Below are 26,062 nucleotides of genomic sequence, written 5' to 3'. Positions count from 1 at the left end.
TGAAATTTGTCAATAAATAATATTTCACATTATTATTCCTCGAAAAAAAAATTGTGGAGCGTCAATTTTTATTTATTTACTAAGAAAACATTTTCCTTTACTCTCAGTTTTTTTTTCAAATTCTGTCGAGTAATTTTTTTGAAATGATAAAAATTAGTTGAGCGGGCAAGAAGTTTTACATGCTTTTAATGGGAATTAACCTTAAAAATTGCAAATTTTGATACCAAATATCTCGCGTTCTAAACGGCCAAAAAAGTTGTACCTTTGGAATTTCATAACGAACACTATTCATCGACTGTAAAAAAAAAATTAGTCAAAATCTGTCGAAAAGTAGGTTCACGCTAGAGATCGCTTAAGAAGTTTACTGAGAATTTTTTCTATTAACTATAAAAAAAAAATTGATCAATTTTCTCTTGTTTGTTATCAAAATTCATGGAAGTTACCATCAAGTGTTGGTTAAACAACCGTAGTATTGATAATCTGATTCTTGAATTTTTATATCTTCCTTGAATTAAACAGAAAGAAGAAAAATATTAAATAAACGTATCACTTATCTCTGGGATTATCAACTTCAGTACGATAACGAAAAATTTTTTTCGGAATTTAAACCTGTTGTTTAATTTTCGATTGTAATATTTACAATAAATGTATGAATAAATTTTAATAATTAAAAATTCTACATTTACAAAAGTAATATTAGAAAAAAATCTCGACTTTTAAATCATCAATAAAATATTTTGCATGTGATGGGAAAAAATAAAAAATTAACAAAATAATATAATTTTTAAATGTTTCATAAATCATTTTTAGTCTGAAAAATTTACTACTTAATACCACGTCTGTTTGTATTTACTCAGATCTATATACAATGTTAGAGCGAAGTTACCGTATATTAACTAGTTTTTTATTATTAAATTTATTATACTTTTAAATTACATGACTAGAACAAATAACTACTGTTTTAAAATAGTTGTTTGCTTAAACCGAATAACACAACTGGTATAAATAGTACATATAGCGTTCCTACACAATTTTTCAGCTTATCGCGACTCTTGACTATAAACGATAAACTAAAGCGTTCAATGATTCACCGTAATTCGTAATCGGTGATAAAACTCATTTTAGTATCATATGGCGACAAGCAGTCTCTCATTGCGCGGATTAAAACACCATTTTTTTAAATAAACGCTAAACTCAGAGTCATGCTATAAAAAAACATTGATACCCTGGAATAAAATAAAAATACCACGAGTTTTTTTGCGATTAATCACCGAGTGCAATAAATATCGCAGGTAATAAATCTCGTATCAATGTTGTTTGTTGTTATTGTAGTTGGTGCATCTTTTATCTCGAGATGGCTCGAGTCCAACCGAGTCATCCCGGATCTTTAGATCGCTAAAGATAATGGAGAATGTACTTTATACTTTGTACTATTACCCGTCGAAAAATTTTCTGATAGGGCCAATTTTTTTTTGTGCACGGAGAGTAATTTTGTTTGAATATTACCATGAAAATGGCAGTAATTATGAAATCTTCTGCAATTATTGACCTAATTGCAATTTTTTTATATAATTACTGACAAATAAAATGTAAGAAAATATAGAAAAGTACTATTTATTTTTACTGCAGTAAAAAACTACATGTAGTAAACTGGTAAAAAATGATAAAGGTGAAAAATTAATAAAATGAATAATTATTTTTTATTATTTTAATATTAAAAATAACAGTAAAATAAAATTTTTTTCCTGAAAATATTACAAAATTAACCGGACTCTCTAGTAAAAATTAATCCAAGTAACAATATTATCCGCTGACTTTAAGGCCGCGCTGCAATCGCTAAATACTTCTCAGCTGTATAAAAAATTACACATGTCAGTTATCAGTTTTTGCTCAATTACAGTTAATTCTAACAAAATTTTATACAGTTATCATTCCAAGAAAATTTGATACAATTAAGGTAAAAGCCCCAATAGATGATCATGTACCAGTATATGATCACTCCATGTATTTGTATACCTATATTTGTGAACATAGATATACAAATACATGGAGTGATCATATACTGGTACGTGATCATCTATTGGGGCTTTTACCTTAGTAAAATATTATTTGTAAAAATATACTTTCACGATATTCATAGTTTTTTTTACTATTAGCTAATATTCTATATATTTGTTCAAGTGGAATAACCGAAAAAAATAAATTAATTATAATTTTGTCTGCATCTAAATTTTATCTTTCTAAACTGATCGTTAATTAATTACAACAAAACAAAAATTAAAAACTTACAAATCTATATATTAGTTTAAAAATGAATTATCTGCTCGAGTTAAGGTAAATTTCTCGCCAATTACAAACATGACAAATCATAATAATTATAATATAATAAACAATAATAAAGGTTGTCAAAGAGACACTGTAACTGATAGCCCGTTAGACCTCCCATGAGGAGTAAAATTTAGTCTGTCGATACTTTTTTTGCGTCGTCGGGCGGACTTATAATAATATAGATGTATCGTAAGAGGTGAAGATACACTGTAGTGTGTGTATATTAATTTCGGGCCACACGGCAGACTTCAATGATCACGTACTTAAATATTCATCAATATCCAACGTGATATACAATACAAAAATAGAGTCTGTTATTTATTTTTTATTTTTTTTTTCAAAGTGATTTTGTAATAATAATTTATACGAATGTGAATGATGGGAAGGTATTTTTCTTTCCACAACCTACCGCATTCGGGAATTAAGTACGAGTGACAAACTGGTTTATCAAGTTAGCTCTTTTGCCGGAAATGAGTTTCAATTTTTTTAGATAATGATAAAAAAATTATTACATCTGTTTACTATTTTTCAGAGCCGTTTCAATTGCTGTAATAGAGCACTTTGCTGGTAATGGAGCACTTATCAAAATTTTTAATCAACTTTTTATGAAAATATTTGAAATAAAAATTACGCAAATGATAGACAGTAAAAAATTTTTTTTTTCTGTTTTTTGCAGAAAATGAAATTAGCGTTAAGTAAATGATGAAAAATAATTTTTTATTTTTTATTTATTATCAACACAGAGATATGAATGATGAAAAATAAAAAGAAGATCAGAGTTATGGAATTGTAAACGTTATAGGCTGTAAGTCCGATAAAATTTATCACGCTTTTCTATTTTATTTGAAATTGAATGTCACGGGAAAACTGGAGAGGACAATTCAATTAACCTGGGATATATATGTTATATATAAGAGTGTTGAGTGTAGAGTGTGCTGTACTTGGATAGAAGCAAGTAAAGGTAAAGTGTGAGTATGATCACATGTATACGGAGATAGAGAAAGAGAGAGAAAAGGGGGGGGGGGACGTCACGATAGTAAAGTCATATACCGGTTATACACAGTTATGGGAATACGTCGATTGGCCTCTAGGGTCAGCGCCGTGAAATCTCGCCGTAATCGAGACTTTTGGTCAAGATTCTACTTAACTTTAGATACTCGACATTAAAATACAATGTGTTAATATCCCGAGGTATTAAATGGTTAGAGGCCGAGGGTTGAGGTCAATTGGAACTAAAAAGTCTATAATTAATTGTAATATCTTTTTCAATTTATTGTGATTTTCCTTCATAATATTATTATATTAAATTGTTAAAACCGCAATATATTCTAGACTATTTTTGCGTTACATTTACAGGTTTTCATTTCAGTACCACAATTTATTATTATTTTTTTTTCTCTTATCAAATATTTTTTCTTCCTCATACTTTTATCACGTTTTATAACTCCACACTTCTTCTCATCCAGAAGGATTACATCGATACGTCGGCATTTGGCCGCAAGGATCCCGTATAAGGAGATGGCCTACTACATCGCGTCCGCGTCTTTTTCACGCATACTATAAAATGCGATACCCAGTTACTATACGAAGAGCAAGATCACTGCGAGAATAACGACTCAACACATATATAAGAGCCGATAAAACCAAGCGAGCTTTTACGGTGGTACACCCTTGTTAAATACACATATGAATTCATATAATATTTTAAGAATAAGTTTATGCTGAACTTATTCATATTTTTTATAAATATTTAAGTTGTCACATATGATCATATATGCTCTCATGCTCACATACATTCACATACAATTATTAATGACCACTATGATGATATATATGATCACATATGAATATATACATGATTACATATGGTTACATATAATCACAGATGACCAAAAATATCACATATGGTTGTTTATAATCATAAATGATCACGTATAATTATATATGTGGTTACAAATGATCACAGACGAACAAAAATTACACTATATGGTCACATTTAATCAGATATGGTCACATATGGTTAAATATGATCATAATGATCATATATAATTACACATGATAACATATGATTAAATAAATGGTCATACATGATAGTATACGATTAAATATATTATCACCATTGATCACGTATAACTACATATGATCATATATAATCTAAAAATAAAAATTAATAATACAATTTCTTTATTTAAATTCAACTGATATATAAAAATACGATAACCTAAAACCTAATTGATCGCCCAAAACAAAATATTACCATATCAATTACAAATCCATTATATTTAAAAAAATATGTATCACTTATAAATATTAATGTATTCAAATTTAATTCCTTCAATTGATAACTTTAACTTTAGCGTAAAATCCCGAGTAAAAGTAACATACATACATATATACATATTAATATTACCATATAAACGAAATAAATAAAAAATATCTCTAATACTTAAAAATAATCTATAAAGCTCTAATGCGTTAAACGCACAGACCAGCAAACAGGTACGTCTAAATACACAGTACACAGCGTAATAATAATATAATATATATTATAATAATAAAATATGATATTCAGTGGTTGCCTTGCCGTAGGCCAAACGAGAAAGTACAAGCCCCCACTTACTCGTTATTTTAGTGCCACAGGCGTTGAATACTCTGCGAAACTACTCTTCGAGAGCGTAAAAAGACTAAAAATGTTGGGAAAAAATAAAAATAAAAAGAAGCATTTATTTTACCCAATGGAGTGAGTCAAGTGTTGATGTTGAGCATCCGAGCGAGTACAACTGATAGCCAAGTCCAAGTCAATGGACAAGACTAACAAAAAATGATAACGTTACTGGTCAGAGCTACAAGTCAAGTTATGGATCGTAAACTATATTGTATATTTTATAAATAAAAATAGATTTTAAAATAAAATATCAAGACTGTAATACAAATTTTTTTAGAAAAATGATATCTCAATTTTTTTTAGTTCAAACTGAAGAGGGTCTAGGTTCGAATCTCGCTCGAGGCGATTAGAAACAAGTTATTTTTTCACCGTGAAAAATTATTAATTTTTATACACCTCTTTTATGTTAATTCAAAACATAACAATTTTGCTTATTTATCGACATTTATATTTCATAATAAAAAAAATAATTGCTTTTGCATAGCGCTAAGCAGGTCAATTATTATAAAAAATAATTTAAAGACATTTTAAATTTGATATAGGCATGTCCAAAAATTAAACTAAAAAAAATTTTAATATTCATCTTTATTTCTCTTAAATTATTGTTAATTAATTTTAAAAATTTACTGCGAAGAAAATGGTCTGTCAAACGCGTGCTCAACTCCAGATGCCGACCACGTGTTACGGGTTTTATTATTTTTTTATCCTCGCTATTTTATTTTACTTTTACTTAGTATTATTATTTTTTATTTATATTATTTTGGGATCTGTTTTCGGCCATGGCAAACGACCTTCGAAAATTTAAAACTAAAACGGACAGAAGAGCTGCCGGGCGTGGGTGAACATTCAAAAACAGGTTTCGTCTTTTCAAGAAGGATCGTAAAAAAAATATTGAGCCATTAAAAAAAGACAGAAATTAAAATAAAAAAGACACGTTGGTGTGTATAATATGCATGAATTTATAAAAGAGATCATATTATAAAATGTATATGTATATATGTATAAGATTCATTTGGTGTTACTTTAATCTCGTTGATAACCAGCAATCATAATAATAAAAAATTAAAAAAATTAAAGAAGAAAAAGAGATTAAAAAATAATAAAAATGCACACGACTTTTATTTCGAGTCTTAAAAAATTACTTGATCGGAAGTTTACGAGCGTGAACGAAACGTCACCTGAGATGTTTAATAATAATAATAAATTAACATTTCTTCGGTCAAACGTTAAATTAATCGTACTCGTAGGCATACGTGAATTTTATACATATGTATATGCATTCAAATTCCTCGATGATAAATAATAATGTAATGTTTAAATGTGTAAGTGCTGTCGTAAAACCTTGATGTGTTTAATATTTAAATAAATCGACGGTGGCCACCCCATATAAAAGTATATTTACTGAAACATTTTATCAAAAGTGTTTTTTCGAATTATCTAATTAAATGACGATAAAATTTTTATTTAAATATAAATAACTTCATACTTACATCGCGCTCAGAGGAAATACAACGTTTGCTTGTCATAACACTTCAATTAACAAGACAGGGTGGCCAAATTCTCCGTTTCATGCAAACGGAAAATTTACTCGGAATTTTAATTGGAATAAAGTTTTATTCTACGAGAAGAAATTTGGTGTTAGCGTATCAAATAAGTGTTTTTTTGTTTTTAAGAACAGCTCTAAAAAAAATTTAGAGCTGCTTAATTGTTAATTAACTTTTGAATAATTATTTTAAACAGAACAAGTTGATTTTTTTTGTTGGAAGAAACTTTGTAACGTGATATTGATAACTTTCAAAATATTTTATCGATTGACCTGATTTTTTTTTCAATAATCTTTGTGATATTGATGTCAAGTACCCTATAAAAAATTATGATCCAACTCCCTTCGGTTTAATAATAATAATAAAAACATGAAGTTAAAAATGAATGTCAAACACATTTTAATATATGTTTTACATTTTTTGTTTATTTTAATTACACATATATTCATTATTCGATTCGTATACCAGTGAAAAAATTTTCTGATATTTCCATTCATCTCTTGATGTAAAAATTTGCTATATCAGGTTTTATATGGCCATATATTATCAAATATGACCACATATGCATGATCAGGTTACAATATTAAAATTATATTGATGACCATATATGACCATGTTAGGCCACATATGACCAAATGTGGCCATATATGATCAGTTATGACTATCTATGATGATTTGATTAGAATAGCTAAGATGTTTATCCTTTAAATGGTTAAATGATTTCTATGGCCATATCCGATCACATCAGATATGATCATATTTGATCGGACCAGGCCACACATGACCATATACAAAAATTTACCATATGCATGTATTTATGATAATATACCATATATAAACACATCATAATTTTTTTTCACGAGTATGGTTATCCATGACTTATATACACATCATACATGAGCAATATATAATTTTTCACTAAAATAAAGCGATTTCAGATTATTTAAAATTTTCCTTCTATAAACATTTCGAGTAGAATATATCTTTATTATTGTGTGTATATCTATTTATGTTCTTTTTCGTTCGATCACTCTATTCAAGACTTCCTAGCGTGCCATTGTTCACTTTTCCACCCGAAAAATTCAGTATTTGTATGCGGACCACGTACCTACCCACACATATGATGATTTTGCAGAAGAATCGATTTCAATGTAAACGCTCATTTCTACGTTTAGAATAAATCGTATAGTTTCACATAATTTTACGCTACACATGTGAAGACACACACACATACGCTCAGTTTTTTTTGCCATAACAAAGAAAAGAGTCTCGTGTCTATGATTTGCAGCTGTTCTTTATCCTATTGAGCGTCATGCTCAAACCATACCTATTTATGCTGTTTAACTTTAAATGTTCTACCGATAATTTGCGTTACTGAGTAAAAACCCAGTAAAAACTCGATGAAATCCATTATATTTATTCGTAATCGTTAAAATTTAAATTACAATGACGATCTTCTGAGAAAATAATCTGTGATTTAAGAAAGAATAGGTCGAACATATTAAGCACTTTATGTTCTGTCACGTTTATGAAAGTACATGTTGTTCAAATTACACGTAAAACTAGCTTACATTTCTCGAAAATACCGTAGGGGAGAAGGGGGTCAATTGAACCAAAAAAAGTTTAGTAATTTTTTACTATTCGAATTAAAACTAAAAAATAATTTTTTTTTTCTTGGAGTGGTAGCTTATTAAGTCTATTATTATTATCAACACATAAATTAGTCAATAAACAACGTGAATTTTTAAAAATTATTAATTTATCCAAACGTGTCGAATGGTTCAATTGACCCCCCGCTCGGGGGCAATTAAACCACTGCTTGCGGTCAATTGAACCAATAATATTTAAAACTCAAACCCGAACTTTTAATAAATAATATATTAATTGTTACTTGCTAATATTACTGTTGTACGTTTTTAATGCACAGATATTATATTAAATAAATTAAAAATCAATTTAAAAATAATTTTCATTATAAATTCTGTTCATCAAATTGTTAGGTTATTTCCCTGAGTATTTTTCACGTAGAGTCAAGATGCGCGCGCATGTCCCATGCTTCTCCGTATGATTCAATCGTCCCCGGGACTGCTGGTTTAATTAATTATAAAGTATAAGTATATACAACTACTACAATTCAAATTTTATCAATTAATTCAAAAATTGAAATATTATTAAACAATTTGTCACCAGCCGAAAAAACAGCTTACATGCCTAAAAATAAGAAAATCTCAATTTTTCAAAATTTATTAATCGCAATGATTTCAAATTTTGATCATATCGAGTTTAACATATTAGAATCTAATTCTAAGAGCATGAAGCGTTTTTTCAATTTTTTCGATTTTTCAAGTCAAGTGGTTCAATTGCTCCGTGGTTCAATTGACCCCCTTCTCCCCTACATATTTTTTATTTTATTTCGCTTCTTAGAATCTAACGTAACATAGTATAAAATAATATTCATTGGATTTTTGATAAAATTAAAAAATTCTGTATCGTAATCTGCCGAAGAATTTTCTTCCGGTTAATTTTGATGGCTGATTTGTATCTTTATATCTATATATATTTAGATATATATTCAAGAGGTTTATAGTTCTGGTCATTTATTATAAATTATCTTCTATGGAAAATGAATACGTGGAAAGTTCTGAACATTATTATATGTGTAATTCTAGACATTACATTTGAATAATCTTTCACTCCCTGTGGTGACAACAGTAATCATTAATACATAGATTTTTATGAATTTATGGACCCTATTTATCATACCTCTAAGTCACCGAGATATCATCCGCTTAACTCTTTACTTAACATGTAAATTAGTTAATTAATATTTTCAGGTTATAGCTGCCCAAGTGATTGATCAGCAGCATAATTATGATTGAAACTTGAAAATTTTCTAAGAGAAAATATAATTGTGGCTATTGAAAGCGGTATTTATAGTAGAAATTTATTTTTATGCGCTATGTGATTTTTGATTAGGGAAAATTGTAAAATATTTTTCTCAGGTGAAGAATTATCATTAATCGATAATTATATATGATCTAAGACAGATTAAATTTTATTTTCAATAATTTAATTATGTTGCAAATTCAACAATGATTTTGTTAAACTATTAATCGACGAAATTACAGAAAAATATATTGTAGTTACAACTGAGTTTTATGATATTACAGAAAAATAATTTATTATAACATATAAATTGAATTTGAAGATCTACGAATCGCAAATAATAAATCTTCCAGCCTAGAACAATAAAACTTTCGATAGTATAACTGTACTTTTTGTGTTGAGCTTCAAGCAATCTAACTTTTTGAACTACAAAGTCACATATTCCAATTTACTCACATTGAATTACACAAAACTGTCGTCAAAAACTTCCATTGAGGAAAATGCTTCGAAACGAAGCGAATTTGACCGATGTGACCCTTTCCAAGATTTTCAACCTCAGGTGGGAGGAGGAAAAAAAATTGTTATTGATCTGAATTATTAGATCGTTCAACAGCTCCAACAATGGAACAATTACCTTTCAGGTGATTGTCTAAAGTTTTATTCAGTTGCAATAACATCAGTGTTTGTTGTCTCTCAACGTGTAATAACAAAAGATGTCGACGACCTAATCGGAAACAAAGTATTGCGGTTTTTCTTAGAACTATATATACCGGAGAAATGGATCAACTCATCACAAAGTTCCAAGTTTGGAAAACATAAAGACCTGTTCAATTTTGAATACTAACAACGTGAGTATTAATAATTAATAATAGCTCAATATACAGAACTATGATAAAATTTTTTGTATCCACCTGATATCTCTACACAGAAAAAAAATTACTTGAATCAAGTATAATAATTTTGAAGAACTGAATCTTCTTGATTTGAGTAGAAAAATTCTTAAACTGAGAAATTTTTCTTGGTTTAAGTAAATTTTACTTGATTCAAGAATTTTTCGTCTTGATCCAAAATAATGAAACTTTTCAAAATTATGTTCTTGGCTCAAGAATTTTTCTCTTTATTTAAGTTAATTTTTTTTCTGTGCATTTATGACAAAATCAAAAAATTTGATCTATTTACATCTGGTCTAATATGATCCGGTCTGTCCAATTTCCATTCAGACCATATCTGGCTTTGGTATAGTTTGATACTTCTTCATGTTATAACTATAGGCCTAAAACGTTTCTTTGATTTATCACAGGTACAACGCCAAGATGCATTTCGCAACTGTTTTATTCATGGCCGCCATGGTTGCTTGTGCTGCAGCATCGTGCGGCTCCAAGCCTGCTCCAAGCTGCGGGTCTTCTGGAGGTTGTAGACAATCTGGAGGGAGCAGACCTTCTGGAGGGAGCAGACCTTCTGGAGGGAGCAGACCTTCTGGAGGTTGCGGGGCTCCTGGAGGCTGTGGACCTTCTGGTTCCAAAGTAGACCTTGTTGGTGTCAACATTGACAACAAGGTAGGAAACATCGGGGGAATCAACAAAGGCAACAACGAAGTTGTCAATTCTGTCAACACCCTCGTAAGCCCTTCAAGTTGCAGCACCTGTGTAAGTATTTTGATTTTTTATAATAATTACTGATCAGTTTTATGGTATTTTAGTTTTCAGAGATACTTAATGGTATTTTTTTTTTGTAGTAATCCAACCAATTTCAAGTTTAAGGGATGATCTAATTACTTCCCCAGGAAATAATTTCAAGAAAAAGTTACAATTTACAACAAAAATAAGTTTTCAAATTATCAAATTGGTCAATTTTTACTGTATAAAAAATTAAGTCGTTTAATAAAAGAACTTTTGGTTAATTTGTAGTTTTTAATAATGATACATGTTATTCCTACGCTAACATGATATAATGTTCTACCACAACTTGTTTTATGTTGTACTAACAAAAAAATTTTTTGAGTGCAAAATTTTTAAATTTTTATATATTTTCATCTCTTTTAAATTTTTAAAACTTAGGCGTATTTTTTTAGGCCTACTATTATATAAACTGGAATTTTTTCAGATTAGATTAAGCCAAGGTCGCTAATTCAGTTTGTTTAGCTTTGATTTACCTTTTCACGGTCTCTGAGCGACATTGTGTGATATATCAGCCTTTGAATGAAAAACTACGCTTGTTAAATCATAAAAATTTCATAATTTAATGATCGCGCAATAAATACTCTTAAAAAAAAAAATTTTAACAAAAAATTTCATTATCATTCTTCATAAAATAGAATATTTTTTTTTTTATATTTTGCTTAATTTAGACAAATAATTAGATGCGTAAATGTAAACATACATGTGGTTCATAAATTTCAATGTGAAGGTAAAAATCATTGGTGTAAAGCTAAAAAACAACTACATTCTGGCATTATGATGTAAAACATTACGATTGTAATTTTAATGAGGCATTAAACGGTTTAATTGACCAATTTCTTGTCTACCTGACGTATGAAACACGTGTGAAATATAAATCCACTTATTAATGTGATGTTACATATGTAACATACATTACTTTTTATCACGAAATTCGTAACTCTGCTGAATCAGGTGTGGTTATCATGATAAGCAGCTTAAAGTAATAAATCACCAAATTCAGTTGTTTCCATAAGTAGGAAGAATGAAACGATAAACGATGAATATAATTAAGTATATTTAAGGTATAATTTTAGGTAATAACCAACAGAAACTATAAAACGGTAACTAGTATAAATAGTTAAGCGATGGCGGAATTTGGAGTTGAAATTTACGCTATTGTACCGAAACTTGAGTCAACATAGTGTAAATACTCTCGTAGCACGTAATATAACTGATTAAACAAAACATAAAACATGTCGTCCAACAGTCTACGTAAAATTTTGATAATAATAATAATTATACTCTGTTATAACTCTCACAGCTTGTCAATCTGTACTAATAATTAACACCTGATTACTAAATCTACTATCCATCTGTCAAAATAGTGCCGTCTTTTTTTTTTTGCTAGCTGGAAATTTTATTTAAAATAAAAATAATAGTAATAATAATTTATTGTATTTTTAGTATCAAATTAATAACATCGCGTTAAAATTCAAATCAATAGTACCTTCATACATTTAATAAAGTTTTTACACCGCATTGATACTCAAAATCAATGCTCCACCTTTTTCAGTCAATATTATAATTATTAATAGTAATATTTATCATTAATATCACGTTAGAATTCAAATTAAGAGTACCCTGGTTGGAGGGAACCATTGGGCAAGGCCTGGACCAGATCTTGGCCAGCCGTCATGCCAGTGTTCCAAGCCTTGGCATGAGGCTAGGGTGAGCCTCGGCTGACCACTGGGCGGACAATGGTCCGAGCCTTGGATGATGGCCATGTTCCAAGCCTTGGGAAACAAAACCACAAGGCTTGGGCCGAGTCTTGGGAAACAAATGGCCCAGGGCTCGGACCAAGCCTTGGGGAACTAATTTACCAGGACTAAAAAAAATGCAAACATTATTAAAAAATTAAATTTGATTTTAATTGTATTCGCGATTTTACGGTTTATTATCAGCTTTACATTATCGTATCTCGCGATTACACCAGATTACCTTGAAAAAATCTTTGCTCACGATGGGAATCGAACCCTGGGTCACCCGCGTTGAAGTCTCGAACCGTACTGACTTCGCTGCACTTCGTAGTAACACTAACAGATTAGTTTTAGTTAAGTTAAACATCACTCAGTCATTTTGCTTTATTACATGATGTTCCATAATTAAAATTGAACTTATAACTGCTAAAAATTTTGTATAGTTCAGATAATATAATTTGTTGACAGAATACAGTTATGAAATGTTTTTTTTTTAATTCATTTGATTTCAACGAAATAATTAAATTTTCTATTACCAAAAATAAATACATGATCATAATTGAGTACATCTAAATTAAGAAATTGTCACTTTTAATTTATAGAAAAGTAACTACTTAGTATAATTTCATTCAATAATTTTTTTTTACGAAATGTTCTTACTATTATTTAAGATAATGTGACTATAAATAATGAATAATTGAAGCATTTTTTAGCGTTAGATTTTCTTCATAAAAAATTAATATTTTTTATCATTGAAAAAAATTTTTCTATGATTCAATTAAAGCACCAAGCTAGTTCTGAATTTATATTTGGTCCGATAGTAATAACTTCCCAAGGCTCAATTTGGAAATATCGAACCATTGAGCCAAGTCTCAAGCTAGACCCGGGCCAAGCCTCGGGTGTCAGTGACTTCCCAAAACTATAGTTTCACTGATAGATATATTTGTATTAGAAGTAATTTGTATATGTGTAAGAGAGTGATAAGCAAACTTACTTGTTAACAATTTTTTTCAATATTTTTTTTGTGGAGAAAAATAAACATTTTTAAAATATTCACAATATGTATCAGTATTTAATTTATCATTTTTTATTCACATGAAAACTATTTTTTGAGCAGCTTCGAGAGTTTTATACATTTTTCAGCAACAAAGAAATGATAGTTAGAAATAATTGGTCAACGATTAATAACTATATTTATTAAAATTTTTTTGTTGACAAGTCATTTATTAAATTCTTCTATCAGTGTTCGAAGCATTGGGCCAAGTATCGAACCGGGTTTAAGTCCGTGGTGATTTTTCAAGGCTTGGTTGAAATGTATCGAGACATTGGGCCAAGCATCGGAGCAGGCCTCGGCCAGTTGTAATCTCCCAAAGCTTGGTTCCAAAATATTGAACTATTGGGCCAAGCTTCGGGCCAGGCTTGGGCCAGTGGTGTACCCCAAGGCTCGACTTGAAAATGTCGAACCATTGGGCTGAGCCTCGGACCAGGCTTCGGCCAGTCGTGATCTCCCAAGGCTTGGTTCCAAAATATTGAACCATTGGGCCAAGCCTCGGGCCAGGCCTGGGCCACTGGTAACTTACCAAGGCTTGGCAAAGTAACAAATGGTCCAAGGCTGGGCCATTTGTCAGCATTGGCAAACCCTACCTGGGTATCTCTATATATGCTAAATAATTTTTTACATTGCATTGATACTCAAAATCAATACTTAATCATTTTTAGTCAATATTTCTGGATCTACTTGTACGATTTTTATAAAATTTAATATCTTTATAAAATTAACATACATTAATGATTATACTCACAATAATAATGATTGAGAAATTTTTTGTTACAATTCTTAAAAATAATTATTTGTCAATAATAATAAATACGTCAACACAAAAATTACCAAAAAAGTACGAAACAAACGAGTTGACGGAAGACAAAACTCTTTGAAAGCAGATTGGATATCATAAAATCGTGATCTAAGCCGTAGCTCAACTCTTTATTTCTTTTTTCGTTGTCTACTCTCCTATCTTACTCATGCAAACACATACACATATACTTATACGTATATGTGTAAGCATTATATCTAGTACGACGACTAACACAAGTAAAATACTGAAGGGAGATCTTCGGACACGCCATAATAAATAATTCATGTCTTTTGGTGGTGACCGAGCCAAAAAAAATATAACTAAACTAAACCATACAAATGAAGACCGAGGATAGAATTAAAGACAGACAAAGACAAAGAGACAAGCCATTTAAATAACAAAATTTAAAAAAACAAATCCGGACAAGTATTTTTCATCGCCAGTGCCGTTTTTCGACGAATTCTCATTACAAACTAACCGCTAAAACTCTCGCCTTTTTGATTATTCATATGGTTATAAATAAAAATTTATACATATAAAAAGAGATGGATAAAAAGTTTATTCGAATCTATGAATGACACGCTTGACTAAATGCAGGCTTTCAGTTTCCTTCGTCAAGAAAGTAAGAATGCCTATAAAATATGAATATAAATATACAGTCATGTATGAGTGTGTATATGTGAGTGGCTTGTTAATTATTATGGATTGGGTATAATGCTAATGTAAACGTATCCAAGAAATGTTTAATAACAAGTATATGATGGTGTTATAAACATCCGTTCTCATTGACCAGTATCGTGTTTTTAAATAAAACTAGATTTTATAACATTACATCAATATCCTATAGTGTAGTATAGTAGTTTTATTCTCCCGAGTCGAAATCTCCAACGTTATTCCAACGTTTCCAACGTCTCGAACGTGATTCCAACGTTTCCAACGTAACAAGCGTTAATTCAATGTTTTGAACTTTACAAATAAATAAAAATATATGTAGACATGAAAGACAAAAAATTTATATAATGTATGGTGATCATTCCACGCCAAATCGATCACCTTTAAGCCCAATTCCTCAATTCAATGTTTAATTCCGTTAATTCAATGTTTTGAACTTTACAAATAAATAAAAATATATGTAGACATGAAAGACAAAAAATTTATATAATGTATAGTGATCATTCCACGCCAAATCGATCACCTTTAAACCCGATCCCTTCCAAATTTTTTCAAAGTGGGATTCCTTCATTTAATATTTTTAACTTTCCACTAAGAAAATTTAAAATTGTGTGTGTGTGTGTAAAAACATCTCATAATTTTTGAATGATTCAAACCAAATTAGCGGCGTTTTTAAAGAATTTCACCGAATTTGGATTTTCTGTGAATTAGAACCAATTCCGACCAGTAGGTTTTGAGAAATCTCACAAATAAAAATTTCACAGAGTGTCTAATAAATTACAAAAAGATTTACTTTGTAGTTATTAGTTATTTAATAATTAAATAACCATTTAATGTATGGCGAAATAGTTATTTAATAGTAATTAAAAATAAAAATTATATATTAATTTTTACTTTAAGAAAGTTGCAGAGCAGAGTAAATAAAAAAAATAGTTTTAAACTATTCGTATTTTAGTTTAGATAATATTAGCTGTTACTCGCCCGCTCTGATAGGCGGTTTATAGAATTGCATTTTTAGATCTAGACTTGAAATTTAATTAGAGTATTGTTTTGACTTGCACAGATTCCCAATTCTATTATCGAATTGACATGTCCTTTTATCCATGTAATTATTCTGGCTAATATTCGTTGTAACTTTCAATGTGCAATCATTATAACATTTCCGTATCTTTTTTACAAAAATGAATAGTAATTGATATGAAAATAAAAATTTTTCTTACTACGCCGGTCGAAAGTACGGGGTTCCCGCTGCGATTTCACGGCAGAAAGCCTCAGTTTTACGCCGTGATCGTCGCGCACGCACCCTACGACGGGGATCCGAAATAATGTATTCATGCACTGACAACGAGACACGAGGCGGCAGAAAGTCCGAAAGTCGGTAGTCGCGCTCACTCTATTACTTATGTTTATAAGCCTAACCTTACTTGTGATTGTTATGAATGTATCTGTCTTGTTATGTGTCGATGATTTTAGGTTGAAAATAAGTTAATTAAAGAAAATAAATATTTATTTTAATGAAATGAGACTTATTAAATATTTAAATTACAAAAAAAACGAGAAATATTTTTTATTCTGATAGATATTTTCAAATAAATAAATTCATTATTGAACAAATAATTATTTGAAAAAATACACAGATTTTTATCTTAATTTTTATTTCTATGCATTTTACGATTATTATTTCATTTTTCGATTTTTTTTTATTTTTAAATTAGAGTTAATTTATAATATATTTATAATTTTAAATTTATTCAATTAAATTAAGATTTTTTCTCAAAAGAAAGTAGTAATATGATAGATTATAAATTAATATCTTTATTGACAGGTGTATTTGATGCCTGCGCCCCCGACCAGCAGCACTCGCTTCGCTCGAGCCGCAAATGTCGGGGGCAGGCATCAATTTTTTTCAACGCAATTTTTTGCGTACTTTCGACCGGATAGCAAGAAAACTAGTATACACTACACGGGCAGAAATTTGAGAGCCCTGAACTGCGCGCCATGATGCCCTCGGCTTCGCCTCGGGCACATGGTGCGCAGTGCAGAAATCTCAACTTTCTGCCCTTGTAGTGTAATATACTATTTAATGAGCATTGAAAGTTTCAGTTAACCTTTCAGTACCCACGTTCTTTTTAGTGTCTCACTTGCACTGCAGCGACATCCTATAAGTTGAATGTTGTTGCGTGAGAAAAATTCTTATAGTGAAGGTACTGAAGGGTTAAAGAAATTGCAGGTCTCATAAGTGAAGAAATCTGCCTAGTGTATAAACATAACCAATAGAATTAAAAAATTTATTTTAAACAAATGACAATCGATTAGTCTAAATTCAGTTACAATAAATATTCATTATTTCTAAGTCAAAGAAATATAGCTTCCGAATAAGTAATCACCAACATATCATATACTAAAACCTTATTTTTTCGAAACACGCTGCATCTTATGGCATAAGTATTATTCCGATCGGTTCAGTAGTTTTCGCAGTATAACCGGACAAAAAAAACCAGCTCTTTATTTATTAGTATAGATTTGTTAATAATCAACGTAATATTATTTTCAATTTAAAAAATAATTATCAATCATTTTATTTCTGAATTTGCAAAAATAATAAATAAAAAGAGAGTTAAAAACTAGATTCAATAGTGAATAATTAATAAAAACACTTAAATAGGTTACATAACATTTTTACACGATGGTTTAACATAAATACAAAATAAATAATTAGATATAAATACAGAATAAATATATAAATATATATAATCAAATAATTATTTATTGGAAGCTATATCATGGATTGATTTATGATCTAATCTCTTTGTTAAAAAATTACACTCATACAATCTACAATTTTAAATAGAATACAACACTTTGAAAAAGTCAAATTAGCTGCCTAGAATCTCAAAACGTAAAGATCTGATGATATATCATCAGTTATAACTCAATTTTCGAAAAACAGGGTGAAACCCATAACTTCCCGATTTTTAAAAATTTTCAATTTTCTTAGTGAAAAGTTAAAAACATTAAATGAAGGAATCCCACTTTGAAAAAATTTGGAAGGGATCGGGTTCAAAGGTGGTCGATTTAGCGTGGAATGATCACTATACATTATATAAATTTTTTGTCTTTCATGTCTACATATATTTTTATTTATTTGTAAAGTTCAAAACATTGAGTTAACGCTTGTTACGTTGGAATCACGTTCGAGACGTTGGAAACGTTGGAATAACGTTGGAGACGTTGGAAACGGAATCGCGTTTGAGACGTTGGAAACGTTGGAATAACGTTGGAGATTTTGACTCGGGCTTGTTTTGTTTATTTCTGGTGGATGTAAACGACCTTCGCACTTCCGTGCGTTGAATTATTATATGATCCTACCGTTAACTGTTACAATATGCACTATATATTTTGCACTAATTTTATTGCGAATTCTATTTAGTAACAGGTTGCGGGCTTGAATTCGACTGGGGAAAAAATGTTTTATTTGTCCGCAATATTTATATTTAATGACTATTTTGTTTTAAAAAACGCTTAGTAATTAATTAATCAATTTTATTATTAAATTACAGTCTAAAAAAAAACAATTACAATTAATATTGAGTCAAATTTGAGATTAATAAAAATGAAATTTTTAATGAGCCAATTTTTATTATCTAATTTTATTAATATTTTAAAGTCTAAAAAAAATTACAATTAACATTTATTCAAATTTAAAATTAATAAAAATTGTATTTTTAATGAGTCAATTTTTATTTTGCCAATACAATTTTCAAAACAAATTTTTCATTCTTATGAGTAAAAATTTTGATCCAATTTTTTTTATCAAAAAATTTTCTTAAGCTTCAAAAATTTTCAAATTTTTGTGAATTTCATAAAAAAAAATTAATTTTAATATGATATGAGTTTGAATTCCAAGCATATTTTTGGACCAAATTAACAGAAAAAATGAAGAACAAAATTACACACTAATAAATATATATATATGTTCCAACAAAATATAATTTTATAAAAATATCTCTGAACATAATGTGAGAAAATCAAATAAATCGTGGAAGGTATCAAATTAATGACAGTGTTCCATAATAATTTACCGAAGCTTCCGAAGTCAAATATAGCAGTACTATGCAGTGATCAACAGGTTCCAAGACTTGTTAATACAACCATGGAGTTAAAATTCGTTTAAATAACCGTTTCCGTCATATCAAGTATGTGAGCAAGTTTACGCTGACGATATTACTTTTAAATTAAAGAACATACTTTATATTTACAATTTTACACCAGGAAGCGCTCGCATATCATTCATCATACACACAAAAAACATTTTTATCATACTGTATATGATCCATAAAAAAAATTCATTTGAACCAAAAAAATCATTTGAAGAATTTGTTTTTGGCTTAAATAAATTTTTTTGTTTCAAAAAATTTTCCGCTTCATTCAAAAATTATACAAATAATTTTCTTGGTTCAAAAATTTTTCAACAAATATTATAATCTTTTATTGATAGAAAATAAACTTGAACCAAAAAAAAATCATTTTCAATATTCTTTTTTGTATTAAAAACATTAAATTTCTCAAAATAATTTTTTAACTTCCCTCTCAGAAAATTAAAAATTTTTGAAAATCGGGAAGTTATTGTCTTTACCCCTTTTTTTGAAAATCGAGTTCTCATAAGATCTTGGTTTGAGGTCCTACGAAGCTTCCCTGGCTATTCCCGCGATGGTGTGTGTGTGTGTGTGTGTGTGTGTGTGTGTGTGTGTGTGTGTGTAAGCCTCTTATAACTTTTGAACGGCTTGACCGATTTCATCGCGGTTGGAGCCATTCTAAAGAGCTTGACCAAACTTAGATTTTGAATACAAGTTGGACACATTCGGAACAGTAAATTTTGAGAAATCTCAAAAAAATAACGAAAAAAAATTTTTTTTAATGTGCCACTGATAGAAGGATTTATTTGTACCAAAAAAATATTTGTTAATACACTGATAGAAGGATTTAGTACGGAGTACTAAACTAATTTAGTAACAAAATTTTTATTCATTTATTTGGGAGAAACAAATATTTTGTACCCATCAATATTATTTGTTAGAGTTTAATAAATGATTTCTTTATATGAACAAAGCCTTATTACATGGAAATAAATATTTAGTTCCACCAAATAATATTTAGTAGCAGATACTAAATATTTATTTGGTAAGTATTGTCGGTAGATGGCTATGCTTTAATTCCAATGTTTATGTGATACATAACCTATTCACTGACTTAGATTAATTTATTCAGCTCGATTTTGGGAGATTTATCAAACCTTTACAAACACACATACTCCCAATAAATGACTTCTATTTATATCTTTTCTCAGTGGAGTTTAGTTTATATTTTTCAATTTGTCTATTATTGATATGTTAAAAACTTGTTTAATTTTAAATTTTATAAATGTCTCAAACAAAAAAAATAATTTAATGAGATTATTTTCTTTATAATACCTTATATTTTTACATAAAATTGTTTATTTGAATTATTTTCATTTATTTTAAGTTATAGAGTTAAGTTACACGCTAAAATTAGTTAAAAAATTAATTTCTTTGATACCAATAAACGATTTATTGAATACCAATAAATCATTTGTTAAATACTACTAAATATTTATTTGATGGAACTAAATGGGCTTTAATAAATGATTTAGTACTTATTACTAAATATTTAGTAATGAAAGGTTTGTTATTAAATCAATTAGTATCTGTTACTAAATCTTATTAAATAGAACTAAATCCTTCTATCAGTGTAGTTAACAAATCATTTATTAGAGACCGCTTTCTAGTATTAAACAAATATTTCTTAGTATTTAATAAATCTGATATTTATTTATTAAATTTTAATAAATATTTTTAAATACTACGAAATATTTATTAAGGACTAAAAAGTGGTCTCTATCCCGAGTCGAAATTTTATTTTGCTTAAATTCTGTTTCAACCTAGCTAGACTAAAGTCAGAGTGTGCTAGGTTGAAATAGAGTTTAAGATATAGCGATCTACGTTGAAATTAATTTCTGTTTCAACCTAGTAGCGCCTACTTAACTGCATTTTCAGGTGAGTTAAGGCCGAGGAAGGTTCTTAATAAAACCCTGTTTCATTCTTTTAGAGCCTAGCTGGGCTTGCGCAATATATAGGATTTTTGTACCTCAAACGAAAAAGTGTCAGGCATGGTTTTATTAAAATCTATTTCAACCTTATATAGCCTAAATTGGTTTATATTCATGGTATTGATACATTTTCGAAATCACGATAATAATTTTTATTACTATTATTAACTTCAAAAAATTTATAAAGTTTAAGTCTCTGTTTCACCCTAGAAAGCCTGAGCGATAAAATTCTCATTAAACCCCAGCTCATTCTTCTACAACCTGATTTTAGACGTATAAGGTTTAAACAGAATCTTAAAATTTAAACTAAACCCCGACTCAATACTCCTCACCCTGATCGCAAGACGAGTTAGGTTGAAACAGAATCTTAAAATTTAAACTAAACCCCAACTCAATCCTCCTTACCCTAACATAAGACGAGTTAGGTTGAAAAAGGTTCTTAAATCAGAGCGGCATATGTCTACATCAAAGGAAACCGGCTCTACTAGGTTGAACTAGAGTTTTAAAATTTCGACTCGGGATAATAAATGATTTGTTAAATATTAACAAATATTTTTAACTATAAACAAATCCTTCTATAAGTGTGTTTTTTTTTGAATAACTTTTAAACGGCTCTACCGATCGATTCCAAAAACTAATCAGCTTTTAACATCAAGAAACCACGTTGATCGCCTCCAAGCCTGTTAAAATCGGTTGATTCGTTCAAAAGTTATTGCGGTTTGAAAATTCAAAAAATAGTATTTTTTTAAACTTCTATCAGACTTTTATTAAGCTTGAACAGCTCAAAAGCTTAGGACAGCTAACTCTTTGAGCTCGGAGAGATCAAAATAACAAATAGATTGTATTTTTGAGCTTGAAGAGCTCAAAAACATTATAAATGCAAGCGCTTAGATATGGAATTAGCGGAAGTTGCAGGGATAACTTTTAGGGTCAACCATTTTTCCAATTATTTTATTCAAAATTCTCCTTTTTGAATCAAATTAGTTTTTCAGTTTATTGATAAAAAAAATTAGGAAAACGGTTGACCCTGAAGGCCATCCCTGCAACTTTCCGCCAATTCTATACCTATATACGCTTGAAATTGTACTTATCGCGTTTTTGAACTCTTCGAGCTCATAAATACAATTTGTGTGTTATTTTGAGCTCTCCATGCTAAAAAAAATAGCTTTCGTATGCTTTTGAGCTCTTCGAGCTTAAAAGTTTGATAGACGTTTGATAAAACACTATTTTTTGAACTTTCAAATCGCAATAACTTTTGAATGAATGAACCGATTTTCAAGCGGTTGGTGGCATTCAACGCAGTTTTTAAGCTTCATGAAGAATCTTCAAGTTTAAATTGATAAAACGAAAAATTTCGGAGTAATTCTGAAAAAACACATTTTTCGGTTTTTTTTCGTCCAAGATAACTCACGAACGAATCGACCGATTTTGACCGGACTGACGGCGATCGACGTGGTTTTTTGATCTTAAGAGCTGAATAGTTTTTGGAATCGATCGATAAAGCCGTTTAAAAGTTATTCCAAAAAAACCACTTTTGAAAAAATTTTTTTTTGTAGTTTTTTTGCGATTTCTCAAAATCTACTGGTCCGAATCGTTTTAAAGTACACTGATAGAAGGATTTGTTTATAGTTAAAAATGTTTGTTAATATTCAACAAATCATTTATTAGATATCACTTTTTAGTATTAAACAAATATTTCTTAGTATTTAAAATAATTTGTTTGTATTTAATAAATCTGATATTCATTTATTAAATATTAATAAATCTTTTTAAATACTAAGAAATATTTATTAAGGACTAAAAAGTGGTCTCTAATAAATGATTTGTTAAATATTAACAAATATTTTTAACTATAAACAAATCCTTCTATCAGTGTATATACAAAATCTAAGTTTGGTCAAGCCCTTTCGAATGGCACCAACCGCGATCAAATCGGTCGAGCCGTTCAAAAGTTATAAGAGGTTTACATACATCCACACACACACACACACACACACACACACACACACACACACACACACACACACACACACACACACACACACACACACACACACACACACACGCACACACACACATACAGACACCATCGCGGGAATAGTCAGGGAAGCTTTCTAGGACCTCGAAACGTCGAGATTCGATGAAAACTCGATTTTCGTTAAACGGGGTGAAAACAATAACTTCCCGATTTTTGAAAATCTTCGATTTTCTTAGCGGGAAGTTAAAAAAGAGTAAGCTTATTATTTTGATTCAGATTGAAGGACTTAAATACTCCAAATTTTCGGCTTTAAAGACTCTAAATAAAAAGAGTACAAGTACACAAATATCTCAAACAGCATACATTAACATTACTGTTAATAAGGACCAATGGAACAACATCTAATAACAATAAAATAAACGATCTAATAAAAAGTGTGCATTAATCATCTCCAATTTAAAGCAATTGGTATTGAAAAAAGCCCGCACTGGAACGAAATTTAAAATTAAGAAATTCTTATCAATTAAAACTTACATTATCGTTATTTATAATTCAGCAGTCATCGAAATATCAGTCACAATACACATGATAATTATAATTATTGAATTAAATAAGAACTCAGTAAACAAATGTTGATATTAGGTCGACGATCGATTATCACTCCAAAATAAATTCCATGTTTATCGAAGTTTTGTTACACTTAATTATTATTTTACTGTTACTGATCGGAGTAAATCCACGAAAAGTCGCACATAATTTAACAATTCAACTGTTCACGGGTTTATTTTGAAAAATTATAATTTTTGTAGGATGTTTTGACAAAAGCTTGCGATTAAGGTTTTGAACTTGGTGGTAAATATTCAATTTGAGTCGGTAAATTGTTTGTTTATATTTTCCCGCGCTGTTTTGAATGACGCACGAGAGCAATAAACGCACGAGATTTATATATATATATATATATATATATATATATATATATATATATATATATATATATATATTTTATGGATGGTACGTATATACCGTGTAGTAGTGTTATGTACCGTAGTTAGGTACTGACTGAACGTAAAATCGTGATCGTACGAAAGACAACTCGTGGTGTAGCGTGGTACAACAACGCTCAACTGAAACTTACTACTCCACAAGTTTACTTCTGTTGAGTTCAGCTTTGACGTTGCTTTGTAAGAGTGGGTAACCCTGTAGTAAGAGTATCCCGCAATATACGAGAATACGGTCTACAGTTTGGTATGTGTATAGGATCAGAAGAAAGAGAAAGAGAGAGAGAGAGAGAGAGAGAGAGAGAGAGAGATAGAAAGCTGGAGAGAGATAGTGAGTATGTATTATATATGTGTTGGTTTATCACGAATTTACTGGCGGTTTTTGCGAATTTTAACTCCAATTTATAATCAACTAGAAATTTAAATAGCGCGCCATGCGCGCGCCTAAATTTTGACCAATAATGAATCGTGGCCCGTTTTTTACGAGTTTCGACCTTTGACTAACTTCAAGACTTTCATGTATTTTAATTTAGAGAATTATTTTATGATCAATGGGAATTTGAATAGGTGAAATTTGAACTTAATTAACTAAAGGATGAATAAAAAAACATAGACAATTATGGGGATGAAGCCTTATTGATAGGGATAGAGGTAGTTATTTTGAAATAATTTTTAGAGATAGATTTTTTTAATATTTACACATAATATATTTACAAATTTTTCATCGTGAAAATTTTATAGATAGAATAGTTTTTTAAAATAGAATTTTAATAAACTGAAAAAAAATTATTGAATTTATTCAAAATAATTTTTTAAATATTAATAATAATTTTTTAACTCACTAACATCTACGTACTATTATTACGTGTGTAATATTATGGATGTATACGAGTGTCTATGAATGTGTGAGTGTATATAATATAAATGAATTGGTATGTATAATATACATAAAAAAAAAAAAAAAAAAAAAAAAAGATTATTATGTTATGTGTTTCCAACTATGACCGCCAGAATGGCGCCAGTCTGCAGCCTACTAGTTTTAATCTTTCGTCCTTACACAATTTTTTGACAAGTAAGCTAGTACTCTATTAATATGTGTGCATGCATACATGTAAGTATGCATGTATATACATGTACGAGCGCGTATGTGTTGAACTGTGCTGGAGGGATGTAATGTGTAGGTACAGGTACTGACCATGGTAAATAGAGTAGAAAATTAGTGACATGATAAATAGCTAAAAAAAGTTTGATTTATTTATTATTCAAATTTTTAAATTTACTTATCGCTTTTTTTACAACTGATGTATTTATTCGAATATATTAATTGCCGGTTTATTAATAGAATATCGGACATTCATCATTTAGTTTAATTAATAGTGTAGAAACGAATTAAAAATTTTTACAAGAAAGATTAATACGTTATTCAAATTTGTAAGAAAAAAAAAAAAGAACAGTAGAATGATCTGTCCTTAGAGATGGCCCATTGACCTGGAACGCAATTCTCGAACCCTTCGTATTTTTAATAGATTTTTCAAAACTAACTTTGTTATTTAGTACCTGCTTTTACACAATACATTAAACAAAGATAAGATA

General features: G+C 29.3%; 3 protein-coding genes and 1 long non-coding RNA gene across 4 annotated transcripts in view; 2 read left to right on the top strand and 2 right to left on the bottom strand.

Moving 5' to 3' along the window:
• Positions 1–24,115, bottom strand: part of LOC123265094 (semaphorin-5A) — a 127,704-nt gene extending 103,589 nt beyond the window's left edge. Inside the window, exon 1 of the mRNA XM_044728710.1 lies at positions 24,006–24,115. The gene's annotated coding sequence lies outside the window, so the exon portion shown is untranslated. The remainder of the gene's footprint in view (positions 1–24,005) is intronic.
• Positions 1–24,131, bottom strand: part of LOC123265150 (coiled-coil domain-containing protein 43) — a 50,147-nt gene extending 26,016 nt beyond the window's left edge. The window contains exon 1 of the mRNA XM_044728805.1: positions 24,006–24,131. The gene's annotated coding sequence lies outside the window, so the exon portion shown is untranslated. The remainder of the gene's footprint in view (positions 1–24,005) is intronic.
• Positions 248–17,553, top strand: LOC123265183. The gene is made up of 3 exons (XR_006509526.1): positions 248–258; positions 8,134–8,139; positions 17,470–17,553. It is a non-coding gene; the product is annotated as an uncharacterized LOC123265183 (long non-coding RNA).
• On the top strand, positions 10,125–11,323 carry LOC123265162 (keratin-associated protein 5-3-like). Its single transcript, XM_044728821.1, has 3 exons — positions 10,125–10,271; positions 10,724–11,069; positions 11,159–11,323. Exons 2-3 carry the CDS (start codon positions 10,737–10,739, stop codon positions 11,159–11,161), a joined length of 336 nt encoding a protein of 111 aa, XP_044584756.1. The 5' UTR covers positions 10,125–10,271; positions 10,724–10,736; the 3' UTR covers positions 11,162–11,323.
• Positions 24,132–26,062: the final 1,931 nt, after the last annotated feature.

Source organism: Cotesia glomerata, linkage group LG5 (genome assembly GCF_020080835.1).
Source record: "Cotesia glomerata isolate CgM1 linkage group LG5, MPM_Cglom_v2.3, whole genome shotgun sequence".
Lineage (NCBI taxonomy): Eukaryota > Metazoa > Arthropoda > Insecta > Hymenoptera > Braconidae > Cotesia > Cotesia glomerata.
The sequence above is the reverse complement of the archived record's forward strand: the minus strand, read 5'-3'. Positions and strand labels throughout refer to the sequence as shown.